This window comes from Rattus norvegicus, chromosome 16, assembly GCF_021556685.1.
Source record: "Rattus norvegicus strain SHRSP/BbbUtx chromosome 16, alternate assembly SHRSP_T2T, whole genome shotgun sequence".
NCBI lineage: Eukaryota > Metazoa > Chordata > Mammalia > Rodentia > Muridae > Rattus > Rattus norvegicus.
In genome coordinates, this window is record NC_141549.1 from 18,358,010 (window position 1) to 18,376,675 (window position 18,666).

The 18,666-nt window shown below is 48.4% G+C and overlaps 1 protein-coding gene and 1 pseudogene across 1 annotated transcript; one reads left to right on the forward strand and one right to left on the reverse strand.

Moving 5' to 3' along the window:
• Nucleotides 1-4,420, reverse strand: Bst2 (bone marrow stromal cell antigen 2). Its single transcript, NM_198134.3, is given in 5 exon segments — nucleotides 1-1,049; nucleotides 1,238-1,358; nucleotides 2,454-2,493; nucleotides 3,320-3,395; nucleotides 4,111-4,420. Coding segments are annotated over 4 exon segments (519 nt in total). The 5' UTR covers nucleotides 4,411-4,420; the 3' UTR covers nucleotides 1-1,049; nucleotides 1,238-1,255.
• An 11,555-nt stretch (nucleotides 4,421-15,975) lies between these two features.
• On the forward strand, nucleotides 15,976-17,037 carry LOC148000424 (glyceraldehyde-3-phosphate dehydrogenase pseudogene; annotated as a pseudogene).
• Nucleotides 17,038-18,666: the final 1,629 nt, after the last annotated feature.

Genomic DNA, 18,666 nt, shown 5'->3' on the forward strand with positions numbered 1-18,666 from the left:
CCCAGTTGAATGGGGCTGATTTATTGAATCAAGACTGACAGATCAGGGCCATAGCTCAAATTTGTAAGCAGAAAGCTGCAACCAATAGTGTTTTGGGGATCAGTTTATATAAAGAAAAAACCATAGTGGGCTCATAAGCATGCGTGGGGAGGGCTGCACCAAGGGTTTTTGAGTTGTTTAGACAGAACAGCTCAAGCTGTCCTGAGTGAAGGCCATGGTTGGGAAATGTCCAAGAACAAGAATATATGCTCAACTTGACCTTGCTGTGAGCCAAACTGTTTTTCTATGTCTCAAGTCAAGCTAGGCTTTGTTTGTCTTTGTTTAGCAATACGAATGGGTGGCAGGCATGAAACAAGGGTCACAGCCAAGCTATGGGTGATTTTAAGCTAGCAAGCAGGCTTCAACAGACCAGGCCTGTGAGCCTCTTCTCTTCCTCCCTCCTTCCTTCCTCTCTCCCTCTCTCCCTTCCTCCCTCTCTCCTGCCCTCCTTTTCCTCTGGAGAACCCTAATAGGAACCCCAGCCCAGACTGGCTGCCGGAGGCAGAGGGGCAGCACCGGCATTCTGGTCTCAGACGGCTTTCTCCTTAGTACACTAGTCAGAACCAAGAGCCAGTCACCACCGGCTGCCTTTTGCCCTCTGCTGCAGACCTTGATGATGATTCCAGCAGACAGGATGGGTGGACAGGTGTGATGAGCAACAGTGTGTCCACCTCAACTCCTAGGGTGGCCCCTGACAGTGGGGAAGCAGGGCAGGAAGCCAGGGATCTAATGACACTAGCAACTTAGAAGCAAACTTTCTTTCCGAATTACTTTATTTCCCGCCCCCACTCCCGGCTCCGCCCCCCCCGCTCCCCGCCCCCCAAAGACATCGGAAATAAGCGGCCCCTCCCCGATAACCATGAAAGCAGTAAAGCAGAACTCCCTCCCCCCTCCCCAGTTCAAAGCAGGAGATGCAATCTGGGCTCCACCTAATGGTCTTCACATCCTTAGGGTTGCCAGGACCCCTCCAGAGCCACTACGACCCACAATGACCTCACACAGGCTGTGACCTAGGAAAAAGGGAAAGTTCAAAGGTTAACTGCCACCCAGACTGACCCACCTCAGGCTACGCCTCCTTCCTGAGCTGGGCCACTCTGGGCCCGAGTATATCCCATTGCACAGCCACTCCACCATATCCCTGACCCCGCTCCCTGTAGGTCTAGGGTCCTCACAAGCCTCCCTGGACCAGGTCCCTCACCTGCCAACTATTGGGTCCTCAAAAGTGCAGGAACAGTACCGCCACAAGCACCAGTAGGCTGGAGACCACCACGGAGCCGCCTGAGTTCACCTGCACTGTGGTAGAAATTTCCTTTTGGGTCCTGGATGGAGAGGGAATGACTTAGGTTAAGGTCATCCGGAGTCAGATTGCTCTGCCTCCTTTTTATACGGGCTGGGATGAAACTGGATTCTAGGCAGGGGCCCCACCCTGAGCTATGCTCCCAGCCCCTCTCTGGGAATTCTACCAGGTCCCTAGCCCTAGGTCCCTAGTCTTTGAAATTCATATTTTCTTTTCTTTGATTTTGTTTTCATCCTTTTTAAATTTTATTTTACTCTGTGTGTGTGTGTGTGTGTGTGTGTGTGTGTGTGTGTGTACCTGAATATGTGCTGTGTATTGTATGCATGAGTACTCACACCGAGGCATGTGGACAGAGTCAGAGGCATGCGCATGTGCACTCGTGTGCGTGTTCTGGGAGTCAAACTCCAGCGGTTAGGCTCGTTTTGCAAGTGCTCTGTCCACTGAGTCACCTCATCTGCTCCGTATTTGTATTCTTTCTGTTGCTGCTGCTGCTGTTTTTTCCAGACACGGTTTCTCTGACACCTCTGGCTGTCCTGGAATTCACTCTATAGACCAGGCTGGCCTCTGCCTCCCAAGTGTTGGGATTAAAGGTGTGCTCCACCACGGCTCAGACCTCTGAGACTCTTGATGACACATGATGACACGTGTGTGTACATGCTGGCGTGTTCACTCTGTGTGGATGCATGTGGAGGCCAGAGATGTTCAGTGTCTCTCCCTGAACATGAAGCTCACTATTTGGGCTAACTAGGCTGGCCAGTGAGCCCCAGGTTATTTCTGTCTGTCCCCCCAGAACTGGAGTTAAATTCACCTAACTCCAGCCAGTTCGTATGTGGGTGCTGGGTATTCAAACTCAGGCCCTCAACACCTCATGCTGGTGTTATAAGCTTTTCTGATTAGGCCTTCCTCACAGCTCAGGCCTGAGCTATAGCTTTTGTGGGCCAGGTGGGTCCCAGGTCTTTTTTTTTTTTTTTTTTTTTTTTTTGGTTCTTTTTTTTCGGAGCTGGGGACCGAACCCAGGGCCACTGAGCTAAATCCCCAGCCCCGGGTCCCAGGTCTTGAAGAAGTGAAGTGTGGAGGAGAGCCGGTGGCAGTGGGCAGGGAGGGTTGTGTCTCTAACCTCAGATTCTCCAGCTCCTGGTTCAGCCTCTCGATCTTATCTGCGATGACACAACCAGAGGACTAGTCAGCATCCCGCCGCCACAGTGTGAGGAGTCAGCAGGGGGAGGCAGTGAGGGAGAGGGCTGGGACAGCCAGAGCACCCAGGGGAACACCTGGGATATGTCTAACCACAGGCCACTCAGCAGCCAGTGTGGTCAGGCAGAGGGGGTGGGGTGGGGCAATGAGGAGAAAGGCAATGGAAGGCCAGCCTACAGGGCGGCAGAAGAACCAGCCTAGACACCACCCGGGGACTCACCAGCTCTGTAGCCCCCACCCTCCTAACAAGGTTCTGCTTACCCACCCTCTGCCCTCTGCTGACACAAACCCCTACTTCTACTCCCGGATCGGATCTTTATTCCTTCTTCCCTGTCTCTGGGAAGAAACCAAACTCCAGAGCAGCTGGCCCATGGCCCTGACACTCCCTCCAGGTGGGTCAGCACTTCTCTTCAGGTCCCGACCTGGAGGCCTGACCTATTCCCTCCCAGCTCCACTGGTCCCCTTTCCCTAGTCCCTCACTTCCTCCACTCCATCCCTACCCTCTCCACTCTCCCACCCCACCCCTTTCCCTAACCTTTCTCTACTCCCTCCCCACCCCTTCTCCTGGTCCCTTCCACTCCCCACACCATCCCTACCCACTTCACCCCCTCCCCTAGCCTCCTCCACTCTCACACCCCACCCCCTCCCCTGACTCCCTGTACTCCCACACCCCACCCCCTTCCCTGACTCCCTGTACTCCCACACCCCACCCCTTCCCCGGCTCCCTGTACTCCCACACCCCACCCTTTCCCCGGCTCCCTCCATTCCCCCACCCCCGCCCCTTCTCACTCTCAAGTTCCTTGATGCGGGCCTGCTGCTCCTGGGTTTGAGACACCTTCTTCTTCAGGGAATCCCGAAGGTCCATCTGAGTCAGTAAAGCATCAGAAACATGGGCTGGCTGTTATCCTGGCCCCTAGAAAACTTTCCCACCAAGTCATCTTAGAGCTTCTACTCAAGCAGAGCCCCTTTCGTGCTCCTGCCAGTGCTCTCTGTATCCATGGTCCTACCAACGTGTAATCAACAAAATGGCAGTTTTAAGCGCCGACGTGAGAGTTTGAAAATTCTTCATAGCTGACCCCTAGTAGAAAGTTCCAGAATTCTCCTGCTCAAATACAGCGGAACGGGGCTTCCTAAACAAGGTCTCTCTCAGAGACATATTAAAAGTCTCAATAATTTGCTAGGTACTTTAATCCCAGCATTCGTACGGAAGCATTTGAGGCCAGTCTGGTTTACAGAATGACTTTCAGGACAGCCAGAGCTATTTAGGAGACCCTGTTTCAAACAATAAAAAACTTTCAATTAGGGCTGAGTGAAGTCCCAGTGAAGTCAAACGCTGGTCCCCTAAATCAGCTTCCAGCACTCCAACTCAGGCGCTCTCCACAAAATGTAGAGACCCACCAAGACCTGGAAGGGAGGATACGGAGGCCCCTGATTGCAGAGCTGTATGGAGTTCTAAGATCCCCCAGGATTTCCCAATCCTTAGTCGCTGGCCTTCGGTGTGGGGGTGGGGGACTTGCTTGGCGGTTTCAAAGCCTCCCCGGGTCACTTGGGGTATTGGAGGGGACAGTCTCCAGCCTTACCACGGTCTGGTTGCAGGAGTTTGCCTGCATCTCCGTCTGCAGCAGGCTGTCCTGGGCGCGGGTGAGCTGGTGCTTCAACAGGTGCGTGGTGTTTCGGCACTCATCCTGCAACCGCAACCCGTTCTTACAGGCCTCGCTGTGCGCTGCGTTGGCGAAGTAGACTATCAGGCAGACTAAGACAACCCCGATCAGGACCACCAAGATTGCGGCCACCAGCCACCACCGGCGGATGCTCCATCCTTTTGGCTCCCACCTCTCGTCCATCGCCACGGGCAGATAGTGGTAGAAAGAGGGTGCCATGTGGTATGTCGATCCTAAGTTTCAAAGGGCTCGGGAACCCCTTCCAGACCACGCCCTCATTAGCATAGCCCCGCCCACCGCCGATGTTTCTAGCAATTCCTTTGAGCAGTGGAGTTGCTGCCACCTTTCAGTTTCATTTTCCTGGAAAGGGGAGGGGTTTACCTCGGCTTTGTAGAATGCCCCTGGAAGCAAGAGAAACTTCTGGAACTCAACTCAAATTCTTGACCTTTGCTGATTAGTTACCAGGTGCCTGGTGCTTGTGGGTTTGGGACTGAACTATAGCGGTTGTCGGTTTGGTCTCCCGACTAAGACTGCAAGGTTCAGTTGTGGACTGAAGGCTTAAGGCCAAGGTCGGGGTCTGCGTGGCGACTTTTGTATCCCCTGGATTCACGAAAGGATCGTGGGAGCTACTGAGAGTCTGTGAATATGGCCACAGAGCCGCGGGCCTGGCCAAGCAAGGGAAGTGCACCTCTCAGCTCTTGTCCAGGCATCAGGAGCATCCTGGCGGGAACACACGGGGACAGCAAGCTCTCTATGAACCGGGCAATAAATGAGTGTTTCAGTGAGTACCAGGCACTCAGTGAGGGCCTGGCCCGGTTGTGGGCAAAAGTGACATGAAGCATGGCCTGGAGTTAGTATAGTGTTTGGAGGAAAGACGGTGCGTACCATTCAGGACATAGAGCAGAGCCAGAGAGGGTTCCAGAGTAGTGGAGCACACCTGCCACCCTAGCACTCAGGAGGCAGAGACAGTAGGCTAGGAATTCAAGGACAGCTGGGCTACATGAGACCCTGCCTAGATACACACCTCCCAAACCAAAACCAAACCCCAAAGGAGACACTAGGGGAGAGGTCCTTCTGTGGGGGTTGGAAGGGACTTCCTCTCCGTCTGGCCAAGGGAGGCAAAATTTAACGGGCGTGACTGCAGGCGACAGATTGGCAGTGTGGGAAGTAGGTTGCGCACTTCTGCAGATTTTTCAGCCACGCCCTGATTGCGACCCAAATTTGACTCCGGTCATTTCCAAATATTTGTTACTTTGTGGAGCCAGCGTAGGGGCTCCCGGCCTCCCAGAAAGCCTGAAGCAGCCGACCAGCTCCCCTCCACCAGGAAGCGTCCTTGATGTCTGCCTAGCCTCCGAGGAGTAAGGGGGGGGGGCAGTAATCTTCCACCACCTCCCAAGAGGACTTATGTAGTTGTCCTGCAATGAGGGGCTTGTCCCAGCAGTGGCCGTAGTGTGACTCTCAGCCAGCTATGTGACACACAGGTTAGGCGTTTGTGACCATTCCCCAGAATGTACCTCCGATGACCCTGGCTCTCTGAAGTGACCTGTCTCGGAATTAGAGGCTGGCAATGTTCAGGTGAATCTCTAAATCCCTGGGGAGACAAGAGGGTCACTGGCAGTCAGCGTCATCATGTGTCTGCTTTTGCCATGACGCTTGCTTCCTCATTCCTGCCAGCTGGCTGTGTAGCACAGCCTTCCTCGGGATTTGTGTCAAAACTCCTGCCTCACCTTCCTAAAAGATGGGTGGTAGGGCTATGCCACTGAGCTTTGACTGAATGCCTGTTTCTATGGTGGAGGATATGACCAGTTTCCGGGGGTGGGGGGATCCTGGGAGGACATACAGGGCAGACCACATTCAGTCAAGGGTTCTCTTCAGGACTGAAACTGTGTGGCCAACGCCAGCACTGGTATACAGAGAGATTACGTTTCCTAGCCTTGTGAAGCACAGTTTGCATAATGAGGATTCAGTGTTGTGAATGGGAAGCCAGGGATATGTTTGGTGGCGGTGTGGTGTGGTGTGGGAGAAGGCGGTGCCAGTGCTGGCCCAGGTTGAGGTATCCCCTCCCCCTGAGATAACAACACCACAATGGTATACTATAGAATAGAGTTTATTTAGGGTATGGAGAGGGGAGTTGAGGGGATAGTAGAGACAGAGAAAGGCAGAGAGAGAGAGAGAGAGAGAGAGAGAGAGAGAGAGAGAAGAGGAGTAGAGGCCAGCCATGAGAAGGTGGAGAGAGAGAGTGGGGAGGGGACTGGGGAGAGAGGGGGAAAGGATAAGGGAGCAAGATCAAGAGAACAGAGGAGGGGGCAAGCAGCCCCTTTTATAGTGAGTCAGGAACACCTCGCTGTTGCCAGGTAACTGTGGGGCGGAGCCTAGACAAAATGCAAACACTCAGGATGAAGGGACATTTTTTTCCTCCGATAGAACTGGATTTGTTTGTTTTTGATACAGGCTTCATTACATAGCTCTGGCCACTATGTAGACCAGGCTAGCCTTCAACTCAAAGAGATCCACCTGTTTCTGCCTTCCAATTTCTGGGACCAGAGGCGTGCGCCAACACGCCCTGCTTGCTTCTGCATTTTAAAATATTTATTCTTATTGTTTATATTTATTTATTTTTGGGTTTTCGAGGCAGGGTTTTTCTGAGCAGCCTGTTGGGAGTGATGCCCTTAAAACCTGCCATTATTGATGTTAATAGTATACTTAGAGTTAAGTATGACTGGGTTCATGGAAAATCCCTAGCCAGCTGCAGAAGACTAATACATATCTGGTGGTCAGGATGCTCAGTGATACGACAAACCTGTGCCCTTTCTGAGAAACCAACATCCTGCTGACATCAGCTGACCACACAAGTACTGGGTCCTTAAACTTCGTAAATGTTTCTTACTCCCCCCTCCCTCTGTTACCCCTGCTATGGTATAAATTCAGCCTTGGGAAAAAAATAAATTTGTCACCTTGATCAGACTCTTGTCTTGGCATCCTTCTTCGAGTCTCTTGTTCCCCATTCTCTCCTAGGCGGTCCTCAACCTCCGCTGACTACCCTGCAGGCTGGGGCAGCAGCCCTGACTGTCCTGGAACTTACTCTGTAGACCAGGCTGGCCTCAAACTCACACATCCTCCTGCTCTGCCTCCTACGTGCTGGGATTAAAGGCGTGAGCCACCACTACCCAGCTAGAGAGGACGCTGGGTCCTTGGAGCTGCTTTCCCGGAAGTAAACTCAGATCTTCTGCCAAAACAGTTGTCATGGTTTGAATATGCCTTGCCAGGGAGTGGAGTGTGATAGTTTGTATATGCTCAGCCCAAAAAGTTGCACCATTAGAAGGTGTGGCCATGTTGGAGTAGGTGTGCCACTGTGGGCCTGGGCTTTAAGATCCTTCTCTAGTCGGGAAGCCAGTACTCTATATCAGCCTCCAGACAAAGATATAGAACTCTCAGCTCCTCTGCACCATGCCTGCCTGGATACTGCCTTATTCCTGCCTTGATGATAATGGACTGAAGCTCTGAACCTGTAAGCCAGCCCCAATTAAATGTTCTTATAAAAGTTGCCTTGGTCGTGGTGTCTGTTCGCAGCACTAAAACCCAAACTAAGACAAAAGTTTAGACCACTGAGCCACCTCTGCAGACTCCATTCTCTCTCTTTTGACCAAGTTAGCCAAGAGGTTCTCCAGCACAGGAGGGAGGATTAAAAAGAAAAAAGGATGATTAGACAACACTGTAAGATGACTCCGATCAGTTCTGAGGCTGAGGTGGGTTTATTTTTCCCAGTCTGTATTTATACCATTTTAATTACATGCAAGTAATACGGTCAGATCTAGGTTAAGGAAGGAGCAAGGCAATAAACAAAGCCTTGTGATCACTGCTTCTAGTGGCTTCTCAGGATGACCAAGATACCTGAGCTTACGTCACTGTCCTAGCCCAAAGTCATATTCTTGCTTGAAGCCTACCTCTTTGTTCTGACCCCAAATCAGACTCCTCTCTGAGCTAACTTCCCTGCCCTGGCCCAATGTCAAATTCGCAAGAGCTCTCCACATCGCCCCCTTTTTTATTTCATAAAAAGGATTGCACCTGGGGCTGGGGATTTAGCTCAGTGGTAGAGCGCTTACCTAGGAAGCGCAAGGCCCTGGGTTCGATCCCCAGCTCCGAAAAAAAGAACCAAAAAAAAAAAAAAAAAAAAAAAAAAAAAAAAAAAAAAAAAAGGATTGCACCTGTCTTAGGTTGTTCTGACAAGACTGCCTTCCTTACCCATTGTAGAATATGCATTGTCAGAAGCAATGCCCTTCTGTCTGAGACTGGTAAGGCTCTGTGCAGAACTTACTCATCTCTGACTGCCAGCCTGTTAAAATAATAACTCTGTATGGGGGTCCATTTTTAGTTTCAAGCCACATACTGTGGCCACCAACATATTGACATTTTTGTTTGTTTGTTTGTTTGTTTGTTTTTCCGGAACTGGGGACTGAACCCAGGGCCTTGCGCTTGCTAGGCAAGCGCTCTACCACTGAGCTAAATCCCCAACCCCCTTTGTTTTTTTTTTTTTAAGATCTATTCATTTATTATGTATGAGTACACTGTACATGTCTTCAGACACACCAGAAGAGGGCATCAGATCTCATTTATAGATGGCTGTGAGCCACCATGTGGTTGCTGGGAATTGAACTCAGGACCTCTGGAAAAGCAGTTGGTTCTCTTAACCACTGAGCCATCTCTCCAGTCCTACATATTGACATTGTTAAAGGCAAGCTTTATCACAATGGGCAGGAATAAAAGCATTTCCAGGACAAGAAGGGCTAGCATGATCAAGCTATATGTCACTCTTGAAGCTTGACCAAGATGGAAATATTGACCTCAGGCCATGAAAACTTTTATCAACAATATCTGCAGCGTCAAAGCTCTGCAAAGCAGCATTTTTTTTTCCTTTTTTTCGGAGCTGGGGACCAAACCCAGGGCCTTGCACTTGCTAGGCAAGCGCTCTACCACTGAGCTAAATCCCCAACCCCCAAAGCAGCATTTTTTAAATCCATAGTCTCACCATGTAAAGTTAAAACATCCAGGTATTACAATTATGCTAAACACCCTGCAAGTGTCCTTAAACTATTTCCCAATTATAGTGACTATCATGGTAAATTTTAGAAGTAACACAAATCCATCATTATTTAGCATGACACTCGAGATGGCTTCTTCCTATTAAACTCTGAACCTCTCCAGTAATTTCAATAGTATCAATAAGAACAGCAAAATGCCTATCTGAATTCTCTTGAGTACTCAGAGCATTAGTAACATTTTTTTGCTAAATGATTAACAAAAGTAGCTGTCGTAACTTCATGTGTGAGAGCAATTGCAGAAGCAATGGTGCTAGCTATTAATGTATTAATTAAAGCTGCTAGATCGGCAGTAATCAAGCCCACTACCCTCTTGCTTCTGTTTAAAGCCTGACTCACTTCTTCCAGTGCTTGCAAGCCTTTCTCAGAATACCAAGGTCCTGCAGTACTTACAGACAATAAAACAAAAGCTGGTTGGTGACCCACCAACAGACATGCCGGATTTCAATACTTGAACACAATTAGGAAGTGTACAATCAATACAACTTACATTAAATACTGTGGAAGAAACAAAAGTAATTTTAACATGACCAATTAGTAAAAGATTGGGAGCCTTAACGCTTGTTCGAAGTCCAGCTCCTGTCCCAGTTTTGTCTGCTGCTGACATATCTCCATCAAGAACTGCAGCTAACGTCCAAATCTGTCTCTGAAATCGCCCAGAACCAGCCTTCCAAAGGAAGACCATCAATTCCAATATTGGATTGGTTTCCAGACCAGTCCATGATGGAGTCAGAATAGCTGGTTATATTAAAGGAAAGAAGAGTCATTATAACTCCTCTTTTTAAGTTTTTTTTTCCTTTTTTTCTTTTTTTCTGAGCTGGGGACCGAACCCAGGGCCTTGTGCTTGCTAGGCAAGCGCTCTACCACTGAGCTAAATCCCCAACCCCTCTTTTTAAGTTTTTGAAGGTAGTTTCCGGTCTCCATGTTCCCTGTCCCACAAGGTCTGAAAGCTGGGAGCAAGGCAGCTCGTCCAATCTGGGATGGTGGGTCAGGAACATGCGTCCAATACAGCTTCCCAGTCACCATTGTCAGGGCCATCAGCAAGCTCACAGTCAGCATCATTCTTTGTCCCAGCATCAGCGTGTTTCACCAGTCACTCTGGCAGCTAGCACACTCCTTCAGTATCCTGTAGAAAAAACACAAACATGCCCTCTTCCCCATATTAAATACCTGATCAGGACCGTGCCATATGCCAATATGTGGATCCTTCCACATCACCTAGGCATCAGTATGCTGAGTTGTAGGGTGCCATGGACACTCCGAGTTCCTTAGCATCCAAATTTTAAAATAAATAGAACATGATTTAATTGTGTGGTGTATAGGGATCTAACTACCCCTTTTTTATTTTATGAGGATTTTTTTTAAGTTCCACAATACCTTGTCCTTGAGAATTATAGGGAATCCCAGTAATGTGGGTAACATTAAATTGTTCACAAAACATCTCAAATGACTGCACTCTCCAGTTCCATTATCTGTTTTCAGATTTGGAACACCAAGCATAGAAGACAACACAGACAATGACTAATTACATTTTTAGTTGCTTCTCTGTTAAAGCAGTTGCAACTAGAAAGTCTGAGAGGTATCAATAGTTACAAGTAGATATTTTAATTTTCCCAAACCAGAAATATGAGTAAGATCCATTTGCCATAATTTATGATGTACAAGTCCTTGAGGATTAACACCATTATGTGGTATAGGTAGAAACTGAGGACATTCAGGATGAGTCTTTACAATTTGATTTGTACATTCTTCGGAAATACCAAGTTGTTGTCTCAAACTATTACTATTTTGATGATGTAAAGAATAGATTGTTTGGCTGACTGTTCCTGGGTAAGGCCCATAATCTTCCTAGTATACAAATCTGCTGTGGCAGTGCCCTCACTAAGGATTCTGGGCAACCCAGTATGAGCTCCTAAATGTCCTTTAAAGTTAAGGAACAGTACGTCCTCTTAAATTCAGTTGTATCTGTATAAGTAATTGCAAAATTTAAGAGTTACCAGTATCGGGGTTGGGGATTTAGCTCAGTGGTAGAGCGCTTGCCTAGCAAGCGCAAGGCCCTGGGTTCAGTCCCCAGCTCTGAAAAAAGGAAAAAAAAAAAAAAAAGAATTACCAGTATCTAAAAAAAAAAAAAAGGAACAGTTTCAAGCAATTGTAAACCATGAGCTATATATTGGCTATCAGTGTTGGGGTTTAAATCTTGGCTCGTGTCCAGACAGAACACACCAAACCAACATGGTTCCAGGTGGAGAGGTTTAATGAGAGAAGAGTAGAAGAGGGGATAAGTAAAGGTCAGCCATGAGCACGTGGAGGGAGGGGGGATGGGGAGAGGAGAGACAAAGAAGAAGAGGGCAAGAGAGCAGAGAAGAGAGGAAGAGTATGAGGAAGGGGCAAGCAGCCCCTTTATAGTCAGGCACAGCTGGCTGTTGCTAGGCAGCTGTGGGGCGGAGCATAGCTGGCTGTTGCTAGGCAGCTGTGGGGCGGAGCATAGCTGGCTGTTGCCAGGTAGCTGTGGGGGTGGAGCTTAGACAGATTAACAACATTCTCCCATTTTGGTTTAATTAAAAAAGAAAAATTAGAGGCGATGGCAGAGCAGGACTCTGACTACTTCCTACTTGCTTTGGGGCGACATGTCTCTAGAGAACCTAGAAACATGGGTATGGCATGTTTGTCCAGTCTTAGAGTTGGCTGTTTCCTTGTTGTCCAGGGTCTGTGGAACCACCTGAGGATAGGTCAGAAGGAACAGATCCAATAGAAGCGTCTGTGTCTGTGAGAGGAGATTGGAACATCTGGAGGTCGCTTCTCTGGAGCTGTCCTAGATGTAGCAAGCGCCTGGACTTGACAAGATTCTCATACGCATGAGCGTGCGCGCACTACACACACACACACACACACACACACACACACACACACACACACATTTATTATAGGTAGAGAATGAGATTAAGTGCATTTGGGAGAAAGAATTTTTTTGGGAGGAGGCTTTTTTTTTCTTTTTCTTAGATGTACATTTGAAACCCAGAGGAATCCCACCCTTTGGAACAGGTAGTAAGTGGGAACTTTAGGCAGATGGCCTATCTGGGTGGCGTCCATTTGGTCCATGAGAGGTAGGTCTGAGTGGATTTCCTGTAGCCTATAAGTTAACAAAGGAGATAATATGAGTTAACAACATGAACACTCTTTTTTTTCTTTTTTCTTTTTTCTTTTTTCCTTTTTCTTTTTTCTTTTTTCTTTTTTCTTTTTTTTCGGAGCTGGGGACCAAACCCAGGGCCTTCCGCTTGCTAGGCAAGCGCTCTACCACTGAGCTAAATCCCCAACCCATGAACACTCTTTAAGATAAGCTTTTTGTGGAGCAGAAGGAAGAATTTGTCCTACAGAACATGTCCTGGATGTCTTAAAACAGTTTGCCACAACAAAAGACAGACAGAGAAAGCAGTTTCCAGATCCTATTTGGAAAGACTTTCTAGCAACAGAGGGGTTCTGGACCTTCCAGACTTGGGGGTGTCCCTGAGAAGCTGGCAAAGGAAGCCACATGTCCATGTTAGTAGGTTGGCTGGCTAGAGGGAGCAGAGGGCTGCTGGAGAGCTTGGGTTTGGGCAAATGGGTGGAGCAAAGGAAATGAGACTCCAAGCTTAGCTAGAAGATCCCGTCCCAAAAGGAGGACAGGGCATGTTGGCATCACCAAAAAGGAATGGGTGAGAGGTACACCCCTAAAACTGTAACTAAGCAGTGGGGTTTGGTGAGGAAGGTAAGGTTGCTCCCCATCCCAACAATAAGGGAAACAGGAAAGAGAAGTGGGTCCCCAAACCTCTATTAGGACTGTGTAAGTGGCCTCAGTGTCCTAGAAGAAGGAGATGGGCTGCCCACATACCATGATGGTTATCCAGGGTTTTGCTGGTGATGGCAGTGGTCAGGTCCAGGAAACTCAAGCCCCTTCAGTCATCCATAACCAAGCTTAGGAGATCCACTGGAGGGTTATCTGGATGTGTTGTCCCCCTGTCCTGCCCAACATGAGGGCAATCAACAGTCTGGTGTCCCTCTTGATAGCAGCTAGATCATACCCCCTTGGCTTGCAGAAGTTAGGGCAAGCCCTTGCCCAGTGACCTTGTTGACCACATCTGTAGCAGGAGCCTGGTGGTCTCTTAGCCTTAGAAGACCAGGACTCCAGGCAGTGGCTGAGGCTAGTCGGACAGCCTTTGCCTGCATATGGTATTTTTGTCTGGGAGCCTTCTCATTTTTCCCATGGTACACTTTAAAGGCCAGCGCCAAAACCTCTGCCTGTGGAGTTCCGGGTTCTCTCTCTAGCTTTTTAAGTAGGTTGTCTTTTAGGTCGGGGTAGTTCTGGGACAAGAAATAGGTCATCAGAAGTTGCTTACCTTCTGAGTTTTCAGGGTCTAGATTAGTGTATTGCAATAAAGCCTTTGTAAGTTGTTCTAAAAATTGGGATGGGTTTCCCTGTTATTCCTAAATGACCTATTGCAGTGTCTCAAAATTCACTGGTTTTAAGACTGTCCTGTCGGGAAAGGGAATAACAATTGAAATGTAAATAAGAAATACCCAAGTTAATAAAGATGGAGAGAGAAAAAAAAAAAAAAGACTGTCCTGTAAAGACCGTCCAGGAGACAGGTCATGAATCTACCTCTGGCTGAAACACCACCTGTGGAATTATAATTCTATCGGGGGATCTTGGTCAGGTCCTGCCTCAGATCTAATTGGGTATGCTCCATCTGTTTGATGGATCTCATCTGCATGAATTCTCATCTGCTCCCAAACTCTCCCGGTTCCTCAGAAAGTAAATTATGGGTAAGGACTATATGTCAAGACAGGGTAGGAATGAAAATCTTAAATAACTTTGACAGGTTTTGTAAATAGAGAAAAAGAATAAGGAAACCGTGTCATGTGTGAGACCGTGACTGGGCAGATTTAAGCCTGTGACACTGAGCGCAGCCAGGTTTGGGAATAGCTAATCTGTACTGCAAGGGCTCTCCTTGCACGAGTGCGTGTGCACAGGCGTGCGCAGCTGAGGCACTGGCACACGGGTGGCAGCGTGAGCACTCTGGAAAAGACTGTGAAATCTGGGGTTTGGGGATTTGGCTCAGTGGTAGAGCGCTTGCCTAGCAAGCACAAGGCCCTGGGTTCGGTCCCCAGCTCCAAAAAGAAAAAAAAAAAAAAAAAAGAACCTCCTTCCATTTAACAAACTGCTGGAAGATCCCATAAAATTGAGGAATTTAATATGTCGTTATGCAGCCATTTTGAACCATTACCTAATGAATGCTGGGCCCAAACATTATTGCATAGGTGTACCAATTTGATGTCCTCAGATGAGGCATTAGTTTTAGAGTTTGAAATTCTCCAGATCACATAATCTGGAGGTACGTTCGAAGACATCGAATTGCCCATTGGGGGAAGTTATTGAGTAATTGAGTTATTCGTACCAGCATCCCAGGAGGAATTACTGATGACAAGAGTATTCTGCCAGGCCAGGTGTCTGAGTCGTCACTTAGATTCCTGGAGGCCATACAGGGCGAGTCCGGACTGGCCAGAAAGCGTTCCTACCCAGGCCTGGGATTTTGCAATCAGCTGTGAGAGCCCAGAGGGGAGGGGAACGAGGAATTGCTTTTGAGGGAATCTTTGCCCAATGATCAAAGTCCTATCTCGTATGTTAGCTAGGAGGTTCCTTTATCCCATAAAGGCTGGCCAGGCCCTATCTGGGAAATCCAGGGTCCTCCTTGCCAACCAGAATAGACCTACTAGTCTGCCGGTGTTTGTGCAGAAATTGTAGCTGCAGTCTAGTAGCAGGAGAGGGACCATGTGGTTGATGAAGGCCTGTCTAAGTGACCCACGTGGCAAGAGCTAGCACCGGGTAGTGGACCGTGGAGGGCAGTGGCTCACGCAGAAGTTTGCATGTGCACTAGCTGAAGCAGCAACTCACGTGGTGGGAGTCCTGAGTACCACAGCAGCCAGCCGGTGGCGGTGGTGGTCATTTGGCATAGATGGTATAGCAGAGGCAGCAGCTGCGATCGAATTCGTGTGGTGCGTGTAGAAGCAGCACCCATTTCTCCCGGTCCCTCCCTGCCATAGCCGCGTACGAGAACATGCAACGTGCGGCCCATGCCAAGTGGTGGAGGCAGGCAGTGGGAAGGGCCTATCCTCCACCCCTCCGTCGGTTGCCAGCTCTCAGCGGCAGGGCAGGGTAGGGTGGAGCAGCCAGGTAGTCACAGGGAGATCAAATATCAGGTATGGGCCACCATTGTTGGAGTTTAAATCTCAGCTTGAATCTGGACCAAGCCAAAATGGTTCCATGTGGAGAGGTTTAATGAGAGAAGAAGAGTAGAAGGGGATAAGTAAAGGCCGGCCGTGAGCACGTAGAGGGAAGGGGGATGGGGAGAGGAGGGGGAGGGGGGAGAGGGCAAGAGAGCAGAGAAGAGAAGAGAGGAAGAGAATGAGGAGTGGAACAAGCAGCCCTCTTTATAGTCAGGCACAGCAGGCTGTTGCCTGGCAACTGTGGGGCGGAGCATACCTGGCTGTTGCCAGGTAGCTGTGGGGGTGGAGCTTAGACAGAATACCAACAGTCAGTATACAGATTAAAAGCTTGATTTTTCAACGTTTCAAAAACAGTGGCTACTGTTGAATAGTCTGTGCTGAAGCGGGGGGGGGGGGGGGGGGAATCAAGAGAATAAACTTGTGATCCGGCTCTCTGCTCCTCCCTGTTCCAGAGACAGCCGCATCTTCTCGTGCAGTGCCAGCCTCGTCTCATAGACAAGATGGTGAAGATCGGTGTAAATGGATTTGGCCGTATTGGGCGCCTGGTTACCAGGGCTGCCTTCTCTTCTGACAAAGTGCAGATTGTTGCCATCAACGACCCCTTCATTGACCTCAACTATATGGTCTACATGTTCCAGTATGACTCTACCCATGGCGAGCTCAACGGCACAGTCAAGGCTGAGAATGGGAAGCCCATCACCATCTTCCAGGAACGAGATCCTGCTAACATCAAATGGGGTGACGCTGGTGCTGAGTATGTCGTTGAGTCTACTGGTGTCTTCACCACCATGGAGAAGGCTGGGACTCACCTGAAGGGTGGGGCCAAAAGGGTCATCATCTCCACCCCTTCCGCTGATGCCCCCATGTTTGTGATGGGTGTGAACCATGAGAAATATGACAAGTCCCTCAAAATTGTCAGCAATACATCCTGCACCACCAACTGCTTAGCCCCCCTGGCCAAGGTCATCCATGACAACTTTGGCATCGTGGAAGGGCTCATGACCACAGTCCATGCCATCACTGCCCCTCAGAAGACTGTGGATGGCCCCTCTGGAAAGCTGTGGCACGATGGCCGTGGGGCAGCCCAGAACATCATCCCTGCATCCACTGGTGCTGCCAAGGCTGTGGGCAAGGTCATCCCAGAGCTGAACGGGAAGCTCACTGGCATGGCCTTCTGTGTTCCTACCCCCCATGTATCCATTATGGATCTGACATGCTGCCTGGAGAAACCTGCCAAGTATGATGACATCAAGAAGGTGGTGAAGCAGGCGTCCGAGGGCCCACTAAAGGGCATCCTGGGCTACACTGAGGACCAGGTTGTCTCCTGCGACTTCAACAGCAACTCCCACTCTTCCACCTTTGATGCTGGGGCTGGCATTGCTCTCAATGACAACTTTTAAAGCTCATTTCCTGGTATGACAATGAATATGGCTACAGCAACAGGGTGGTGGATCTCATGGCCTACATGGCCTCCAAGGAGTAAGAAACCCTGGACCACCCACCCCAGCCCAGCAAGGATACTGAGAGCAAGAGAGAGGCCCTCAGTTGCTGAAGAGTCCCCATCCCAACTCAGCCCCCAACACTGAGCATCTCCCTCACAATTCCATTCCAGACCCCATAATAACAGGAGGGGCCTGGGGAGCCCTCCCTTCTCTCTTGAATACCACCAATAAAGTTCGCTGCACCCACTTAAAAAAAACAAAAACTTGAGATCCAATTACATATGCTGCCTTCTCATTAGATGAGACATCTGTAAATACAGTAATTGAATTTTCTATGGGCTGCATGCGTAAATTTACAGGAAATACAAAAGCATCCATAAAGGAAAATTGTAACTTGTCTTTTCGATAATAATTAACGATTTTGCCTGAAAATTTTTGCAATAGGTTAAATATCAGTATTCTGCAATAGCCAATTTAATTGCTGTTTGGAATAAAGAATAAATATTTCATCAAATACTTCAGTGATTCTATCCTACAATTCTGTATTAACACAGCAACAGCTTCATAATAGCCTGTTGAAACTTTACTTGGAGACGAAAAAAATGAGTCCACATTAATAGTCTCTTTTACCAAAGAACTCCCGTGGGCTCAGGAAAGAGTAGCAAGAATACAAACCACCGACCATTGGTCAAGTCTCCATAATGTATCTGTTGTTGGCTAATAGCGTCCTCCACTTTCTGCAAAGCTCTTCGTCCCTCATCAGTTAATTGTCGAGGGGAATTAGGATTGCAGCCCCCCTGAGAATATCAAACAGAGGTTTGAGTTCGCCTGTGGTAAGCTTAAGATGTGGTCTCAACCAAGTAACATCTAACAATGTTTGAAAATCATTTAAAGTAAGTAAACTATCTTTTCTTATTTGAAATTTCTGTGCCACAATTCGTTTAGGATGTCACTGATGTCTCGAATATTGGAAAAGATATTGCCTTTGAATCTTCTCTGGAGCAACGACTTATCCCCAAGATTTTAAAGCTCGTTGTGTAAGAGCAAAGGTTTGTAGTAAAAACTCCTTCAGAGGGATCAGCTGATAAAACACCACCCATATAATGAATTATATACCCTGGAAGAGTCAACATCCTAACTTCTTTTTTTTTTTTAAGTCCTAACTTCTTGTATTGAAGCAGAGACAAATATTTTTTACATTATGTGGGGCTATTAGTCATTCTCCGAAGCAAAACTTTCCAATGATATTGCTTCATGGGCTCTCCAAAATTACAAGCAAGCTCACTAAATGCAAACCTTTTACAGTCACCAGGATGCAAAGGAACAGCATAAAACCAATCCTCCAAATCCATAATAATTCTGTAGGCATTTCCTGGGATGGCAGCTGGAGTAGGCAAGCCAGGCTGCAATGCCCACACAAGTTCCAAAGCCTCGTCAACCCCTTCAAAAGCCCCGCCACAATCTCCACCTGCCTGAGTTTTTCATAATTACAAATATGTGTGTGTGTGTGTTAAAATCCTGAGCCTGTGATTGAGCTGCAAACTGCAGCCAATGGGACACTGGCAGCTTAACTCTAACTTCCCTTGCAACACCAGGGCACAACCGCAACCTTGGAAAGTAAAACTGAACCTCCAAACAATCCAGTCTCTCCAAAATCAACACCAAGTGCATCAGCC